Genomic DNA, 18,841 nt, shown 5'->3' on the forward strand with positions numbered 1-18,841 from the left:
AAAGCCTCAGTCAGATGACACGAACAGTTCACAGAAAGGCTCCACAATTTAAGAAGAGCCTTCACAGATATGTGCCAACTAACCTTTTACCCTATTTAGTGAGCCCTGACTCCAGACTCCAGAACCCAGTTGAAGTACAGTGCTGTGAAAAAGTATTTGCCCCCTTACAAATTTACAGTTTAGTTTTTGCTTACTTTCAGAGTATCAAACACACTTTAATATCAGACAAATATAACCTGAGTAAATAAAAAAAGCACTTTTTAAATGATGATTTCATTTATTAAGGGAAAGAAGGTTTACTTTAATTTCACTACTAACCACAACCAGGACAGATTATTGCCAGACCTATACAATCAAGAAATCACTTAAATAGAACCTGTCTGACAACATAAATAAAAGCAGGATAAAATATCTCAATGTTAAATGATCTATAATGTGAAAGAGTACATTTACAAAGTATACAGTATTTTTAAGAAATTACAAAAACTTCTAAACCTCTGAAATCATTTCATAACATACAATGGATAATAAAAATATATAATAAATAGTAAATTGTAGTTATGTATTCTCAACACAGGGCGGAGTGTTGCCTACAAGTCTCTCAGTGACATTCAGCTAATTCATTTTCCTTGTGGGCTTTTTAGTAAAAAGACCATAACAAACCAAAACATTTAGAATATAAATGCATAAATAAATGCAGATATTTATAACGTGCCTTTATTGTTATTACATATATATACAACTCTGGGGGGGGAAATGAGACCACTTGAAATGATGAATTTCTTTAATTTTATCAAATGGAAAACCTCTGAAATATAAAGAGGAAGACGGATGATCAAAAGCCATTAAAACAAGCTGAACTGCTTGAGTTTTTGCACCAGGAGCAAAGGCATAACGTTATCCAAAAGCAGTGTGTAAGACTGGTGAAGGAGAGCATGACAAGATGCCAGAAAACTGTGATTAAAACCAGGGTTAATCCACCAAATATTGATTTCTGAACTTTTTCTTTGCATTGCTTGAGGTCTGAAAACTCTGTTCATTTTACTCAAACATATACCCATAAATAGCAAAATCTGAACTGAACTGACTGAAGTGTATATGGTTTTATTTATTAAGGGAAAGAAGTTATCCAAACAATCATGGCCCTATGTGGCCGCACATGAATTAAATGTATTAAATGTGATTAACCACATTCTTTGGAAAGCTGGTTTCAATTTCACTACTAACCACAACCAGGCCTATACAGCATCCCTGGATGAGAGAGGGTTAGGGTCTTGCTCGAGTGACAGCTTAGAGAATGCAACCCACAAACCTGCTATTAATAACCCAGCACTCTAACCACTGAGCTATTACTGCCCATCTGTACAGCACCCACTCTATTATTTTTATATACACACAAGCACATGCATGTTTGTGAATAGCTCTGTGGTTTGTTTGTGTGTGTGTTAAAACTCCGGCAGCCGATGGCAAGCTACATGAGCAGGATTCGAACCTGTGATCTCCTGATCATAGTGGCAGCGCTTAGCCTGCTGGACCACTCAGAGCCCTGTATTCTATTTTTTTTTTTTTTTTTTGATATAGCCAAATATGTAATTACTGTGACAGTTCTAGTTGTTTGCATGTAATTTAACTCTAATTCTAATGCTGCTGTCCGGATGGTACTGAAAATAAATGTCTTTAATCCAGACCTAGTTTTATCCATTTTCCCTGCAGTTCAAAAGATCACTATTTGACACAGTTCTGTGTAGTTAAATTAAATTAAACACTGAAATAGCAGAGGAAACTGTTTTCAAAGTTAAAAATATTTTGGTTGCATTTCAGGAGAAACTGAGCGATGGAAGCTGTAGACTGTGGTTTACCTGCACTTGTTTTATCTGCTTTAGATCTTATCTGCATTCTGTTAAATCTAAACTCAGTTCAGAGCAAATACATTTTCTTATTAGGAGCAGAGTTCTCAAATTCCTTTGCAAAGAGACTTAAATAAAAAACAAATTAGCAATAAATGCACTGACAAACAATATTAAATAATGGTTATATAACAGTAGTGTTTGTTGATGATGAATTCTAATACTGTTCCTGATTCTAATAAAACATGTTTCTTAAAGTTTCAAGATTTCAAATATCAAATATATCTCCAACAACATTTCTTAAAAGGTTTACGATGCAGCCAAGCTGATATATAAAATACAGAGGGAAAATAGATATTCATTGTGGCAACTAAAATATGAGGTAAAAATCTATAGAATAATATAAAAAAGTGAAATTAAACAAAGCTAAGCAGTAGTTCAAATAATAAAAATACAATATAGGGAAAAGTAAAAAAAAAATAGATAAAAAAACCTTCCAGAATACATAGCTAACATACTTTTTAATAAAGTAAACAAAAAAATCTACAATCAAATAAAATAAATTGCCGGCAGTATGACACAAAACCACATTGTAAGCAGCAGTCTGCACATCCCTTCAGAAAGCTTGCCTGAAGATCTTAATAGTTTATTCAGGTGGGTTTTTACTCATTTGAGTAATTTGTGTGAGATGCAGACCACATACGCTAAACACTAAATCAACATACCAAGCAGATTTAATTACAAGATTCCTTATCATTTCATCAGTTTGCCAACCACCAGCAAAAACATTTTATTTATACTGGGGCATGATGTTTTTGTACGTACCTCCAGCATATCTGTTAATAATGCTGCATTTTTGGATCATTTGTAAAGTCAAAATCACGAGCTCATCATGTTCAAGTGCTTTGTTGTCGGAGCAGCAGGAAAAATATTTGATTCAAGGTTTGTGTTCACCAGCTTTTTGGGGAAACAGCACAAGTATTTACCTTGAATAGGATGATAAATTTAATCGTTCTATTTCAAGTTAAATGAACAAAGATTACAGATGATAATTTGTAACAACAACAAAAAAGGTCACACACTTTTATTTTATTGGATCACCTTTAGCTTTGGTTGCAGAACACATTCACTGTGGCATTGTTTCAATAAGCTTCTGCAATTTCACAAGATCTTGCAGCAGCATTGATGATGGTAGAGTCTGACCACTGCACAAAAGAGCGCTTCTCCATCCAGCACATCCCAAAGATTATAAATGAGGTTAAGGTCTGAACTCTGTGGTGAACTCTCTCAATTCATGTGTGAAAATGATGATCTCATGCTCCCTGAACCCTGAACTCTTTCACAATTCCAGCTCCATGAGTCCTGGCATTCTAGTCATCTTGGAATATGGCCGTAGCATCAGGGAAGAAAAAAGCCATTGATCCAGAAATAACGGTGGTCTATATTTAGTATATTCAGGTAGTCAGCTGACCTCATTCTTTCAGCACATACTGTTGCTGAACCTAAACCTGCAGAACAACTGCGGCATCAACCAACCCCACATCATTTACTTACTTAAATCCAAATGGTGACCTTTTTTTTGGCCATGCATGTGCATGCATGTATAATGACTTTTTTAACATTCATTTAAAATTTGTCTAACCAAAGGATGATGGGTCCCCACTTTTATATTAGCCATGATAGTACATATGATAGTGAACGGTACATGTGAGCTTTGGTTCCTCACAGTGTTGCTTCCTTCTCTAGCAATGAGCCAGTTTTTCCTCAGAGGTTCTGTGTTGTATGTTCAACATTTTGCCTGATTCTCTGTGCAAAGATCTCATTGATTTGATTTGATTATTCATGTATAACTTTCCAGTCTGGAACTTTTATTTAGTATGGTTCTGACAGCATGAAGCCTAAAATGTACTCTAGAAAGAATTATGGTTTGGTCACAATCCAGAACTATGAATTGTTCATTTGTCTTCCGTGGTTTAAAAAAGGAACCATAAATATCTTTACTGTAGTTTGAGGAAGGACAGGCAGTGTCACAGTCTGTGTTCACAATGAGAACTAATGAGCTACCAATGAGCTACCAATGTCCAGAAGATACTTATCACTCCTCCACTCCCACCCTGAAGACTCATTCAAGATAGGAGAACACTGTCCTGATGAAAGACATTAATATTTTTTATTTGATCAAATTCATTTTTATAACTCTTATAAATAAGAGGGAATTACTCACTGCAAGAATTTCTCCTTATATCGGGAACAATCGTAAGCAGTGAAGACAGCAGTGCTGGACCTTATGCAGGTGGTGAACTACAGCTGGAGCAGCATGAGGAAGCTGTTCACTTCTTACCAGACCACAGCCTATATATGTTAGTAAAAGAAGACTGCACCCAAGGGAGGAAGGAACTGAGAGTAGAGAACAAAGATGTGAGAACTTTCATGGTCATGCTGAAAGGCCAGTGGCTTCTGCACATTATTTGCGGACTGTATATATTTGCAGTACATATTTCTGTATACACTCACTGAGCGGTTTATAGGAGTTACTCTATATGGTCAAAAGTATTGGGGCACTTGCTCGTTCATCATTTCTTCTGAAATTAAGGGTATTAAAAAGAGTTATTCGGCATTTTGTTGGAGTAACTGTCTCAGGGTAGGCTTTCCAATACATTTTGGAGCATTGCTGTGATTATTTGATTGGCTTTACCTACGGGAGTCTTAGAGTGGTTGTATGATCACCACCATACCTCATCCCCAATAACCCAAGTCTTTCCATGGGACACCATGCAGACTGTAAATAAATGTAACTTACAATAAAATGCAATGATTTACAAATCTCACTGGCCCATATTTTATTTACAGCAGAACATGTCAAAAATGAGACATTTTACCATTTCACCACAATAACTGGCTTCTCTGTGATGCTGCTCATAAGAGACGTGGACCTGTTTTTCTCTGTAAAGCTGCCTTTTTCTGACAATTTCTGTTGTAAAAGCGCTATATATAAACACATTGAATGTGTGTATATAACTGGTTTATAAACCGACAGGAAATGCTGGCAACACAGGTATTGAGATGAGAGGACCAGAGATGCTAAGGTGGGAGCTTTGAGACCTTACAGAATGGTGTCACTCACCACTAGGCAGATCCGAGTGCTGGGGCCATTTCCTGTTATCAAAGGGGTTTCTACAACCCACAGACAAGACTTGAGCAAGACACACTTCAACACAGCCCTTCAGAAGTTCAGTCAGGCCGAGCTACAGGAAAGAAAGACAGCCAAACTTATTTCTCTCCAAGAGGGAATCTGGTGGAAGTGTTGAGAAGAGTGTCCTGCTGTTCCTGGCCTTATTTTCTTCTCCTCTGCAGGTGAGATAAATAAAATTCTTCTTTTTTTGTAGGCCTTTCGTCCCACGCAGCGACATATGCAACATATGTCCTGAACATGTAAGAAGCCAAACCTCTTATTTTTTATTAGTAATTCTTTTTTTTTTAAAAACATGGACTTGGCTAAATTTGCAGAACTCAACGTCAGGCAAGTCAACATGCTTTAGATTATAAAGACGCACTCTTGATTTCTGAAATATCTGAGCTTTATTTATGGTTATTCCAGTTCTGATTCTGTGGTCTATCAGTGAGTGATATGAAGAAGATATGAAGAAGCTTCTTCCGCACAGCCATGAAAATGCTGTCCCTAAACACAAGTCTTTTGCTATTTTTGTATTTCCTAATTACTTTTAATAGTTTCAGTGTTGCTGTTGTTGTTTTTTAAGTGCTTTGTAAATGAAGATGATTGGGTTGAGTAGTAGATCCAAAATTGTTGGTCCCACCAGAACGCTTAAGCTGCAACGGTCTTAGTTTAAGTCTAGTTTAAGTTTTAATAATCACTGTCAGATCAAAATCTAGTATCTCTAAAGCGATGAGAGAAACAGCCATATCTTTTAATGTAAGGTAATACACATGGACGTAAAGTCATTTTGGAAAATTCCTTTTGATTTTATTGTCATTAAAAAGGTTAAAAAATCTCAAAAATGTAAGTGCAAAAATAGAGATTGAAAGTTTTGTTACAAAACCATAATTTGTGAGCAATTGTTAAAATGTATCTATTTAATTTCTTATTCTAGGAATTTAGGGATCTTTTAAAGCAGCAGTTCCTATTATGGATTAATTCAGTTTAATCATTAAAGTATTTGGGTATCTTGCTTGATAGTAGGAGCAAGGTTCCAGATGGCTCTGGCCGTATCTATAATAAGACCAGCTGAGGGAAACTGCACAGTTTCATTCTGAGATATATCAGAACAAGTGTACAGGATTCCTTTTCAGAGTGTTTCATTTAACGTTTTTACACTTTGGATGGCTTTTGGTGGCTAAGAATAAAATAATCTTCATTTAAGCTTAAAATATGAAAACGGTTTATTTCCTAAGGCAACAAAAACACGTCTCCTTCAGAGAATGTTGATTATTTGTATTTGCTAACCTGAAAATATCAAATTATATAGAATTTTAGTTTAATGCACTTTTTCTCTGGTAGTTGGCAAATGTGAAGCTGGAACGCATGTCTGTTCAGTGTTTTTGTGTTTTGTTTGTTTTATACTATTGCATTCTTACTAATTGTAGTAGTGTAGTAGCACATTGTGTAGTCAGTTATTTGGGTAAAACTTAACGGTAATAATGGTACATTTATTAAGAGTACTTTTAATTATTAGTTGCCACTAGTTCAGGCATTGTTAAGTAGTTTTATTGTCAGTACTGCATATGTACAGGACATACAGAGAATTAAAATTATAAAAAACAGATAAAAATATAAATTTAAAAGAATGAGAGACACTAAACGTACAATACAACAAGGTCACAGATATAGACATACTTAAAAGAAGAAACACAATACACAATAGTGCAATAGGGTAAAGAAAACCCGTATAAACATTATTTGATCAATACAAGATTTTTATTCATTTATCATTAACATTCGCAACATTCTTGCACATTGAAATGTAGTAAAGTTTAATAATGTCTTAACTAGTGTCAATTAAAAACCATTTAACAATGTTTATTAATGTTTATTAAAGTACTGTTACCAGAAAACTAGCTTTTTTAGATAATTTGTTCAAGTACTTTTGATCTTCTAAATGCTTGTATTTATTAAACGATTCATAGAATATTTTTGTTAAATTAAACCTGAAACTCTAAGCTTTAATTGCATCACATTTGTTTCATTTTTAATCTGGTGTGGCGGCATGCAGAACCCAAATCATGCAATTTGTGTCACTCCAAATATTTATGGGCCTAACTGTTTACTGGACATACTATATACGGATATGCAGGTGCTGTTAGCGTGCCATTTGGCCTCATTTATAATACAATACAATTAGATTTTACCCACAAATACACACATCAAGTGGAAATAAACGGTTATTAGTTAATCAGACTGTGAAAAGATTTATACCTTTGCATTTAAAAACAATTCTGATTGTATTTCGGATCTGTTTTATTTAATCAATGTCTGATTTAAAAGATAAGGAGTGTAAAATGCAAAACGTAAGTGTACTCATTTACTTTAATTCTCAGATCAGTTTTATAATACATACTGTAATAAAACATACAGCTTTAAAAACGACAGGTAAATAGGGCAAAGGCCACGTTACATCCTTTCTGACTGCTAAAAACGTAGCCGATCCTGTTTGTGCTTTTGATTTTCTCACTCTGGAAAGTCCTTGTGCTGCCAGAGCAACATTTACCTTAAATGATGTCACATCTAAAAGTTTAATGTCAAATTAAAAACCATACTTTTACCAAGGAGAATAACGCTCATTTACAATCACTACTTTGTTTTATTACAGTACTACTACTACTTTCTAATATACTGTTATAATTTTTGTGCACTTTTTGCATAAATTACTAAATTACTAAATATAATATAAATGCATATAAGAGTAGGTGTTTTATATAATTCAAAAGAGGCTCAAAATGTTTCTCTTGTCCCCTGATGTTGAAAATCTATCGTAGGTCTACTGTACTTATTATTGCAATAAAAAAAAAGATAATTCCATTAGAATTTTTTTTTAAATAAAAAGTACACACATTTCATGTTTTGCAGGTTAGAGTTTTGCAGGTTATAGCTGCGTTAACATTTTATATGGCAGAATAAATATATTTCTTTTTATAATATATCACTTTTATATAAAAGTAAGCCATATTTTGTAACTATTTTGTGTTTGTGGTCTCATATACTTTATCTTTCTGAAAATCTGTACTCTCCTAGGTCATTTGAAATATCAGCACTTTCTTCTTTAAAACTTTAAGTTGTGGCACTAGTTTAACAGCTGCTATCCGACGAACATTCATTCTGATATTGATTAAAATACAAAAAAAATATATATTATATTTTATTACTGTAATTAGCAACTTTTGAAAAACTTAGCAAATTAGAAAAACAACTTTTTGACATAAGACCTGATATGTCAAAAAGTGAAAAATGGAGAAGTTTTTTTTGCGATTAAATACCTATACCTATTACACACTATCATAGCTTTTTTAATTGGAATACAAGTTGAAATGTTTCATCAAAACAAATTCAATTGGATTAAAGACATACAGATCACAGTATTCATGTTAACACAGCATAGTTCATTAATTTTCAGTATATTATGTAAAGAAATGTTACATAATATTATACAGGCTAGCCAAAGCAGCCAATATAGAGTGACTGTATGCTTTACTAACACTTTATAATGTATAATTTGTGGGGGTTTTTTACATCGTGAGAAAATGCACTTGTGTGTTCTTCAATTATAATAGAGATAAATATGTGGTTAATTCACAACCACCAACCTCCAGCATCTAATAATCTTCATTCTGAGATAAAGTGATGCGTGTGAGGACCCACCAGGAACTCCTCCCCCCTCACACCGGCACTGTAGCGCACTTTACTTACAGAGAAACTAGGCTGTGAGGTACACTCAACTCAGACCACAGAGGAACATACAGGAGCCATCATTCTGACAGGAAGACACACACACACACACACACACACAGAGACAGAGCAGTAAAGAGTCTGTCTACTGCTCTACTGTCATTAACTTCACATTGCATTTTTAATTGCAGTTTTAAAAATAATTTTATTAGAGTGGTGCACTATTAGAGTACAATGCTGCCCTGAGGTCTCAGTGTAATTGCATTATTTTCAAAGTAAGCTAAACAGAAATTTCCTCTATTTGTCAAATCACTTTGTTTGTAAGGACGGTACTTTGTAAGGTAGTCTTATTTGAAAGTGGTACCGTAAGAACTAGTGGTCACTTTAAAAACGTACAAATTCATAAAGAATCCCTTTGAAAATGGTCTTAAAATGATTTATCTTAGAATTGCAACTAAACAGAATACTCTTTTTATATTAGAAGCCATATTGGATTTTTGTCTTTTTGGTTGTTATAAACAGTGTAGTAACACAGTAGTTTGATGCATAAAGTTGGTAAAGTTATGTATACTCTAGGCACAGAGTATGTCATGGTTATCACGCTTCTACAAGTGCAAAAAGCAAGTTATATTGTTATGTAAAACCCGTGAAAAGGAAGCGCATAGTAACAAGCAGCTCATTCCATATTAACTCATTATTTTTAGCATGAATTTGCACTAGGGTCCAAAAGTAATGTGCATATAAAGTATGCATGCATATAGAGCATGCTAAGAATAATAGTAAGTAGTAGATATAAAGTAAATGAGTAATTGAATAGCAGTTCATATGTTTTATATTATTTAATGTTTACATTGAGGTCCATCCATCAAAGACTGTTATTAAAAAAATATAACATATATTTTTTGTAATCTTATTTATTTTAAATTATACAATATAAAAGTAATTCCAAAGAAGTTTCCAGATGTTTTTTTAATCAAAATTTTAATGTGGTCTCAAATTTTTGGATCCACTTACATTTTTAGCAATTTTCTAATTAATGTACAAAATGTGCATTGTATTAGATTACACTAAATATTAACATTATTCAAGTTCATGTATTAAACATCCTGTGCAGCACAGTAGGCTGAAAATATCACTGAATAAAAGTATTCTGCAGAAAGAGCTGAAGAATTTTCATAAAACTACAAATAGACAGACTGAAAGCAAGAAATTTAGCCAGTCTGTACCAAATGTAGGTGTTATAAACAGTGTAGTAACCATGGTAGTTTGATGAATAAAGTTAGTATGTGTACTAACTGGCATAAACAGCAGTATGTCACTTCATATCACACTTCTAAAACTGCAAAAAGCCAGTTATAGAGTTATATATAACCTGTGAAAAGACCTGCATAGTAACGAGCAGCTGATTCCATATTAACTCATTATTTTCTTTGCAGAAATTTACACTAGAGTCAAAAAGTAAAGAGTGCTTAAAAACAAAAAGTGTCCGTCTTGCTCAGTTTTTCCACAAATGTTTTTTTAATGGATAAATGGAAAGTAAGTAGAAAGTAACTAGTAGTAGATAGTAAGTAAGTAATTTAATATCAGTGCATATGTATAATCTTATTTTATATTTACATTAGGGTCCGTCAGTTCAAGGCTGTTATTGAAAATGTCATTCTTGATATATAAAATTATTATGTATAGTAAAAGATAATGTCAGCTCCATAAATTCTCCAAAATTTTAGAGCAGAATGTTTTGATACAGATCCCATATACGTATATATATATGTGTGTGTATATATATATATATATATATATATATATATATATATATATATTATTTAAAAAATTTTAAACACTTCACCAACTCCACACCTTTGATTAGCTTTATTTGTTTATGAAATAGTATGTTAAAGAAGTCTGCTTTTTGTATGTGGGACATTCCAGGATTGGTCACTTCTAAAAAATGTGATCTTCAATTTGATCCTTTTTATTCATATATTTATTAAATACAGGTAATAGACTATCAAAAAGTTTGATTCATCAAGCTCAGGTATCAAAGCAGTTTTTTTATATTAGATGCTTAAGTTGGTATGCAATATATTTGGTAACTTACAGTAACAGGGTTGCGAGTAACAGGGTTGCAAATCTAGGCTAAGTTGTGGTTTACCCCAGGAACAGATGCGAACTGTAAAATTTAGCTATGTATACAAGATCAAGGACAAACATGGTTATATAAGTATATAAAGTAAATTTTGACTCTAATCATTATTAGTCTTACAATATGAGTAACAGGGTTGCGTTCACTGAGTGACACACACAACTTGGACAAACATGTTTGGAAAAAAAAACTTGAAAATTGTTAGAGCACTTACTCTTGGTCTTGCCATGTGGGCAGAAAATGTCCTTGTGATGTCACTTCCTTTGTGCCAGTAGACAGTAATATTTTTAACTCTTTCTCTGCAGGTAAAATTCCTTATGGTAACAGGGTTGAGCGCATGTTGTGGGACACGACTTAATAGCATAAAAACTGTAACATGCAAAACAATGTAGACCAAAGAAGTTGTTTTCATAAGTAAAGGAGATGCATATCAACAATATACAAGAGGAAGTCATTTATTTAGAGCTTATTTTAATTGTTAAATTTGCCAAAGGAAATTTAAGTGGTGGGACAGGAAATGTACCAAAATCCTGGAATGTCCCATGTATTGTGTTGTGTTTAATCATCATTTTATTAACCCTACAACCCCAATACAACTACACTACATCTTGATTGCTTCATTCAGGTGTTGTTTGGAGGGAGTAATTGTGAACTTAGCAGTACTCAGTTCATTTTGATGATTTATTATGGTTATTATGGTTTATTGTAAAATAAAAAAGTTAATTTCCTTTTTTAATGTTATCTCCCCTGAATGATAATGTGTTCTGTCTTTGCTTTTTTTTACTGGCATCTCGTACATATCCTTTCTTATGAAACATAAACAGAGTAGATGCGTTTATAGGACTGTATATGTTGGTCAGTTCTGAGCTATGAGTTCATCCTGTCCTCTGTTTTCACCACAGAGGCCATGAGCTTGAGTGACCCGGTCACGTGCTACATCCTGGACGCAGTTCTGCTGCTTTACTGCATCATTTTCACTGCGCTGTACTTCAGAATAAAGGTCGGACTGGCTTATGGACTACTTTTGATCTAAAATAAAAGTAATATTATCTATGTGTGTGTCTGTATCTGTATGTGTTTAATGACCTGAAGGTTTATTTTTCTTGTGGTTATTTTAGTTTGCAAGAATACAGTCTGATACTTCAGTGCCACAGGAGAGTGTCTATGAGGTGAGTTTCTGTTTGTGTGGTTTTCTTGGTGCAGTATGGTGGGTATTTTTGCCTTTTGCTGTACATTAAAATAATCATGTGTTTCTTCTCAAACAAAGTGACAAAGTTTGCCTGAAATATTTTATTGATGTCATTAAAGGTATATTAATAAGAAAAGCTTAGGACTTTTGATAAGCTCATTTTGTAATCAGAGACGCTGCTAAATTATGAGTTGTAACACAGCAAGATTTAAAGTCTCTGCAACAGACACACCTCAAGTGCATCTCAAAAACTTAAAATACCATTGATTAAGTTACTTTATTTCAGTAATTTAGTTCAAAATGTGAAACTTGTATATATTATATAGATGTATTACACACAGATTGTTGATGAGTATAGTTTACAGCCAATGAAAACCCCCCAAAAAACATTATTTTATTTAAAAAATTAGAATATTTAGTTTTGGCAGTGTGGGCAGTGTGCCAAGTCCTGCTGGAAAATGATATCCTCATCTCCATAAAAATTGTTTGGACTTGATATAAACACAGTGGATCAACACCAGCAGATGACATGGCTCTCCAAACCATCACTGATCATCAGTAAATAGTAAAAAAAAAAAGTTAAAAGTTCTGCAATGTCCAAGTGAAAAACCTGGATCTTAATCCTATGCAGATTTAAATGTAAGTTTGACCTAGGCTGTGCATGCAAGAAACCCCGCAACTATTGCACAGCTGAAAGAATTCTGCATGGAGGAATAAGAAAAATGTTTTGGTCATAATCAAATATCAAAAATGTCATATACAATTTTTTTCTCATTTACATTAATTGCATTTTCCAAGTTTAAAAGGCATTTCTTCAGATGTATCTGTTAAATGGTATTAATTCCATCTCTGTGTTACAAAAATACAACATACTGCAGAGTGTTTTGTTTTGAGGATACAGTAAGGATACGTCTTTGTGTTTTTGTTCTTCTCTCTGTGTCTCTATCTTTATCAGGGGCTTAATAAGAATGCAATGACAGATGAGTATGAAACCCTCGCGGGGCAAAGCGGGCAGGCCGGTGGGCCCGTCAGACGGGTGAGATGAATTTAATCCTTATTATATGTTTAATATAATTAATATTAAATCATTTTTAACTAAGAGAAATATTGCATTGATGTTTATTATTTATTCTCTACAATATGTGCATACTAAAAAACATAATATACAATATTCAATACAGTTATGTCTTTCAGTTTACTTTCTATCAGCAATAATTCTTGCTATAATATATTTAATTTAGGTGAATTATGTTGACATTCCAATGCAGTAAATTATAGTTTTATTGGTGAAAGTTCTACATGTCCAATAGAATAAAATTCATGTAATAAATCATGCTAGCACCTTAAAAAGTAAAAAGCAGGAGTCACTGATATAAACATAACAAATATTTAGCCTATATTATTCCTGTCATTATTTACATCAGTTTTATAGGCCCTAAAATAGAACCCAGTGGGACTCCACAAGATGCGCTAAATCAAGAGTTTCTGCACAAGGAAATATAACTGAATAATGAACTTACTCTGTACAAAAAACTACTAGTATTCTCACAATCAAAGTTAGCTTGAAGCTTTAGGGATTGTTTGGGGTTTGTATTTTGTTAAAAAGAAAGGATGATTAATCGTAGTTTTGTTAAGCATGGTCATTTAGTTTTGTTTTGCCATTAATTTCCTTTACACTGTTCATTTTGTTCCTATTTAACCTACATCTGTTTAACTGTAATTTCAGAATCGTGTACAGCAAGAGGAAGGCCAGTATGAGGTGAGTAGAGAACACTGTATATAATTACAATATATAATTACAATATGATACACCATGCTCTTACAAATAAGCAATAAAAAAAAAATCGTCCAACAAACGCATGAATGATGATTATATGAATGATGCTACATTCTACAGGAGTATAACTCCTTAGTATTATAGTAATATATTACTCTAGAGAGTAAAGTGTTCCCTATTCACAGTCTAGCTGTTTCTACATAAAACAGAAAGCTTTGATAAACGGCAGAATAACCGCTGGTTACAAGACAAAGAAACTGTTTCCGTACTGAAATGCAAAGAGGAGTAATATCAAAGAGCTGATATCAAAGCGAATAATACCGCATGAAGCATGAGACCACGGTGCAGACATCAGAAACGCTGAGTCTGAAATTTCAGCACCAAACCTGCAGAAATCTGTTTATTCTCAGTTTTTACGTTAACGTTTATGGTTTACTTTTTTCGTTTTAGTTTATTAAATTATTAAAATGTACGCTCTTCTATTTGCATGACAAAATTATGGAAGATTAAAGCTGTTCTGGTTTTGTGCACTAATATTTCATAAACATAAACAATTATGGTACATGCAATGTACAATTAAATTAAATTAACAGTTAAACTTTTTTGCCTTTTTTATATCGTCGCTGTCCAATGAAAAACACTCCAAACATCTCCAAAACAGCAACTTTACAGGAGAGAGAAAAAACCTTGTAAACTTTCTATAGAAGTCAATGTAAAAAGAGATTATTTCAGGTCATTTTGAAGAGTTTCTATTGGTCCGTTCATCAATAAATTTTGGCACAATGTAAGGGACAGTTTGTCTGTTTAAATTATGCAATAAACTAAAAATCAACAAAAATTGAGATAAGTGTTTTTTATAGGACAGCGATGATATGCATACAATATGTGTCTTTTTAGGAACGCATCAAAAATACTAAATAAATACTAATTAAAGTGTTTTAAATGCAGTTAGCTCCATTCACGATGCCCCAATTTACAGCAAAAAAAACACACCAAAATCTGATCAATAATTATAATCATTTTGAATTCATATATTAAATATAAAATTTAAAGTAACATGACTTTGATGATCTTTCATCACCGACTCGCTCGGCTCTCAGCTTCAGATTCAGTTGATAAACTGAAAATAAAATGATTAATATACAGATAAAATATAAGTAGCTCACATGCAATGATTCCTTACTGATTTGTGAAGAAATGCACATCATGCAAAAACATTTTTTTGACATAAGCCAAATGTGTCAGATGGTCTTTAAATTAATTTGTGTCAGAATTAAAGAATGGACCAATAGAAATGCTCCAACACTCAATTCAAAATTAAGAAGCTTTTTTCCTTTGATCAGCTCTTATTAGAAGCCGTCTGTTTGAGTGCTGCATCACTACAGCACAGTGCCTAAATATGTGTTTATTTATCTGACCTTATTTACAGAATGTAGAAGTGTTGGACTAGAAGTGGAGATAAAACTAGCTTATTTTAAAAGTGCATTTATTTAGCTTTTTACCTGATTTCTAGAACAAAATATTAATAATAGTTATAAATGTGCTGTTGTGTCATTCATGTTACATCAGGATTTTAACCTTAAAATATTTAAAGTCATGTTTTCACAATAAAAACAAATATGAATAATCTTCTAAATAAATTTATCTGACTTCATTTTGAATTTGGCTTCAGTGTTCAGAAACGGGTCTGGGCTCTTATGGGATACAAATTAAACATCTAAAACTAATATAACATTTATTATTTTATCTATATGATAAATATTATTGAAATGTCAGCACCAAACCTGCAGAAATCTGTTTATTCTCAGTTTTTACACTATTGGTTTACTTTTTTTCGTTTTAGTTTATTCAATTATGTTCAATGTACACTCTTCTATTTGCATGACAAAATTATGAAAGATTAAAGTTGTTCTGGTTTTGTACACTAATATTTCAAAAACACATTATGGTACATGCAATATACAATTGAATTAAATTAGCATTTTTTTTATATCGTTGCTGTCCAATGAAAAACATTTATCTCCAAAACAGCAACTTTATACACTAAATTTTAGAAACAGTTTAGGAGGTTTATGTTTTAGAGCTGTGGGCAGGAGGGTGCTGCTCTGAAACCAGAGGCCCACATCAGACCCGCTCTCACTACAGGCGCCCTCCAGTGGCTGTGTGTAAAAGTGCAGAGATCAGGTTCACAACTGCAGCATGTGTCTGTACCAACAGGCTCTGAGATCCCCATCAAACGACGATTACCAGGAGATCCCAAAGAAAGCCAAGGTAGGAGTTCAGTAAGTCTGATTATTTACAGAGCCCAAAACACGAGGCTTCAGTTACAGAGGATAAATCATGTGTTTTAATTATATCTGTATATCTGTTCACAGCCTCGCAAGAGTAAAGCCAAAAGCAAAGAGGTAATTTTACAATTTTTATTTAATTATTTTACCATTTTATTCACAAACAGAAGGTCAAGGTTATTTAGATTATAAAGTGAATAATAACAATTTGTGGGAATTTTAATATTATTACTACGACCCCCACTAATATTACTACGACTATTACTATTACTACTTATACTACTATTACTACTATTATTACCACTACTACCATTACTACTACTTCTACTGTTTATAATAATATTACTACTATTATTACTACTACTACTCTTACTACTATTATTACTACTACTACTTCTACTTATACTACTACTATTACTACTACCATTACTACTACTTCTACTGCTTATACTAATATTACTTCTATTACTACTACTTATACTACTACTATTACTACTATTAGTATTACTACTACCAATATCTACTTATATTACTATTACTACTTATACTACTTCTATTACTTATACTAATACAATCACTACTACTTTTACTGCATATATTAATACTACTACTAATACTACTAGTAGTAATTATACTACTATTACTACTACTATAAATTCTACTACATCTACTACTACTGCTCCTGCTATAATTCCTACTGCTATAATAACTATTATCACTGTGATTAATGCTACTACAACTACTAATACCACTACAAAACCACTACCACACAACTACTTCTCTTATAATAATATTTTTACAACTAATAATACTGGTAACAGAGGTGCAGAAATCATATAGAAGCTGTACTTGACATTTACTATGAGCATTTTACTCAAAGTGTTATTGTATAATTAAGTATTTATGTAAAGCACAAATTATTAAGTCTGGACTGCAGGGGTGGCTCAGCACTTATGGGTTGTGTTCACAGCACAGATGAGTTAAAAAAAAGGCCAAGTTTCATCTGAGCTCAGTATGGTATATGGTATATATGGTATATGGTATATATGGTATATGATTGTCTTTTCCTGTTAAACCAGGACTGGATTCTTTATATTATTGAGTTTTTCAACTGTTTTCTTCCCACAGTCTGCAGCTACAGCTGATGCCATCGAAATGGATCCCCTTCCTGCTTTACCATCACGTAGCTGAACTAACACACACACACACACACACACCTTAAAGACATGCTGAACATCTCCTGTAACCCTTTCCCCACATTTCATCCAGAGGAAGAATCTAAATTGGATGCTGCTTGTGAAATTTGTCTATGCAAAATCTCTTGTAGCATAATATAGAAATATATTGTTTTATCTATTACTTAGAAAGCGTAAAAAATAGTTTCTTAAAAAAGTTACCTTAAAAATATGTAGTTATTGTGCTTATTTATGACTTGCTATGTGTTTAAAGCAGCTGAGCTGAGTTTTAGTCCAGCAGGTGGTGCTGTAGTTCAGATTTCATGCATTTTCCCCATTTTCTTGTTATTGAAGTATTGATCACTGATCATAATTTGCATATAGGTAGAAACATGTCCTGTAAATATTAATTATAATGCTGAAGTATATTTCTCATTTGCATTTTAGACCTGCTATGCTTGTTTCTCAAAATGTTAAATTTGTATAAATCCAGGACTGATTTTCTGTAAACTGTTGCCCAAGTAGCTGGATGATTTTACTTGCTAATTTTGATATACAACTACTAATAAAAAAAAAACTTTGGGTTGTATGAGAACAATGTTGCTTACATTTTATTTTACTTTCATGTCATTACAGACAGTATAACCCCAATGTCTATTTGAAAAAATAGTGAATGTAGCCGCAAAGGGCGACTGCGAGGTCGGCTAATCATTTTTGCAAAAGGAATGTGAAGATGCATAAAGCTATAAAAAATTGACATATGATAAAAATATTTAAGATTTTGTGTCATGATTACCTTGGAAATCATTTTCAATTTGTGGAACCACAGTGGACAAACACCTGACAAACATTCATCAAGGTTTTTTTTTTGTTGTTAAAAAGCAGGTGGGGCTCATTGGTCTAAACATCTGATCCTAGAATCACACCTGATTAAACCCATGACAAACACCTGCAAGTGTAGTAGAAACTAGGGCTGCATAATATATCGTTTAATAGCATGCGCAAAAGTCATTGCAAGACATGTGCGGTCACTTAAGGCAATTAAATCAAACACTCATGTTGCAATGTTTTGATTATTGACACAGCGCTGTCTCTGTGTTTGTGTAAGTGACAGTCTGCTGCTGCCTGAGATGCGCGAGGGGGGGGGTTGCACGAGGGGAGGGACAGGAGTAAACATGGGATAACCTCATAGCTCCATCCACATGGTTGGGCACGTGCTTGTAAACGCACGCGTCGAAGGCTGTGCACCTCAGTTCCGGAACAGTTTTGCGCAGATATTTCCAGTTACAGCTGAATTCACGCTTTTAATCCCAGAAAAACGCTCTTATTTAGCTTTAAAAAAAAAAAAAAAACATTTAAATGCCTGATTAAAGGGCTGATTGCTTTCGTTTTGCTGTTTTCCTCAGGTTTTGAGAGCTCACGGCTGACTCTAGACCCTGACTCTGACCCTAGACAGCACGCGGGTTGGGGCGGGGCTGGGGACGTCATGGGCCCTGCATTGTTTAATATAGTGATATACATCAA

At 33.3% G+C, this 18,841-nt stretch overlaps 1 protein-coding gene across 1 annotated transcript; it reads left to right on the top strand.

Moving 5' to 3' along the window:
* The first annotated feature begins 4,987 nt into the window (after nt 1-4,987).
* On the top strand, nt 4,988-17,915 carry cd247l (CD247 antigen like). The gene is made up of 8 exons (XM_022680616.2): nt 4,988-5,201; nt 11,791-11,888; nt 12,007-12,057; nt 13,033-13,113; nt 13,804-13,836; nt 16,072-16,125; nt 16,230-16,259; nt 17,271-17,915. The coding sequence occupies exons 2-8, from the start codon at nt 11,796-11,798 to the stop codon at nt 17,331-17,333; spliced, it is 405 nt and encodes a 134-aa protein (XP_022536337.2). The 5' UTR covers nt 4,988-5,201; nt 11,791-11,795; the 3' UTR covers nt 17,334-17,915.
* The last annotated feature ends 926 nt before the right edge of the window (nt 17,916-18,841 follow it).

The sequence above is a fragment of the Astyanax mexicanus genome, chromosome 11 (assembly GCF_023375975.1).
Source record: "Astyanax mexicanus isolate ESR-SI-001 chromosome 11, AstMex3_surface, whole genome shotgun sequence".
NCBI lineage: Eukaryota > Metazoa > Chordata > Actinopteri > Characiformes > Acestrorhamphidae > Astyanax > Astyanax mexicanus.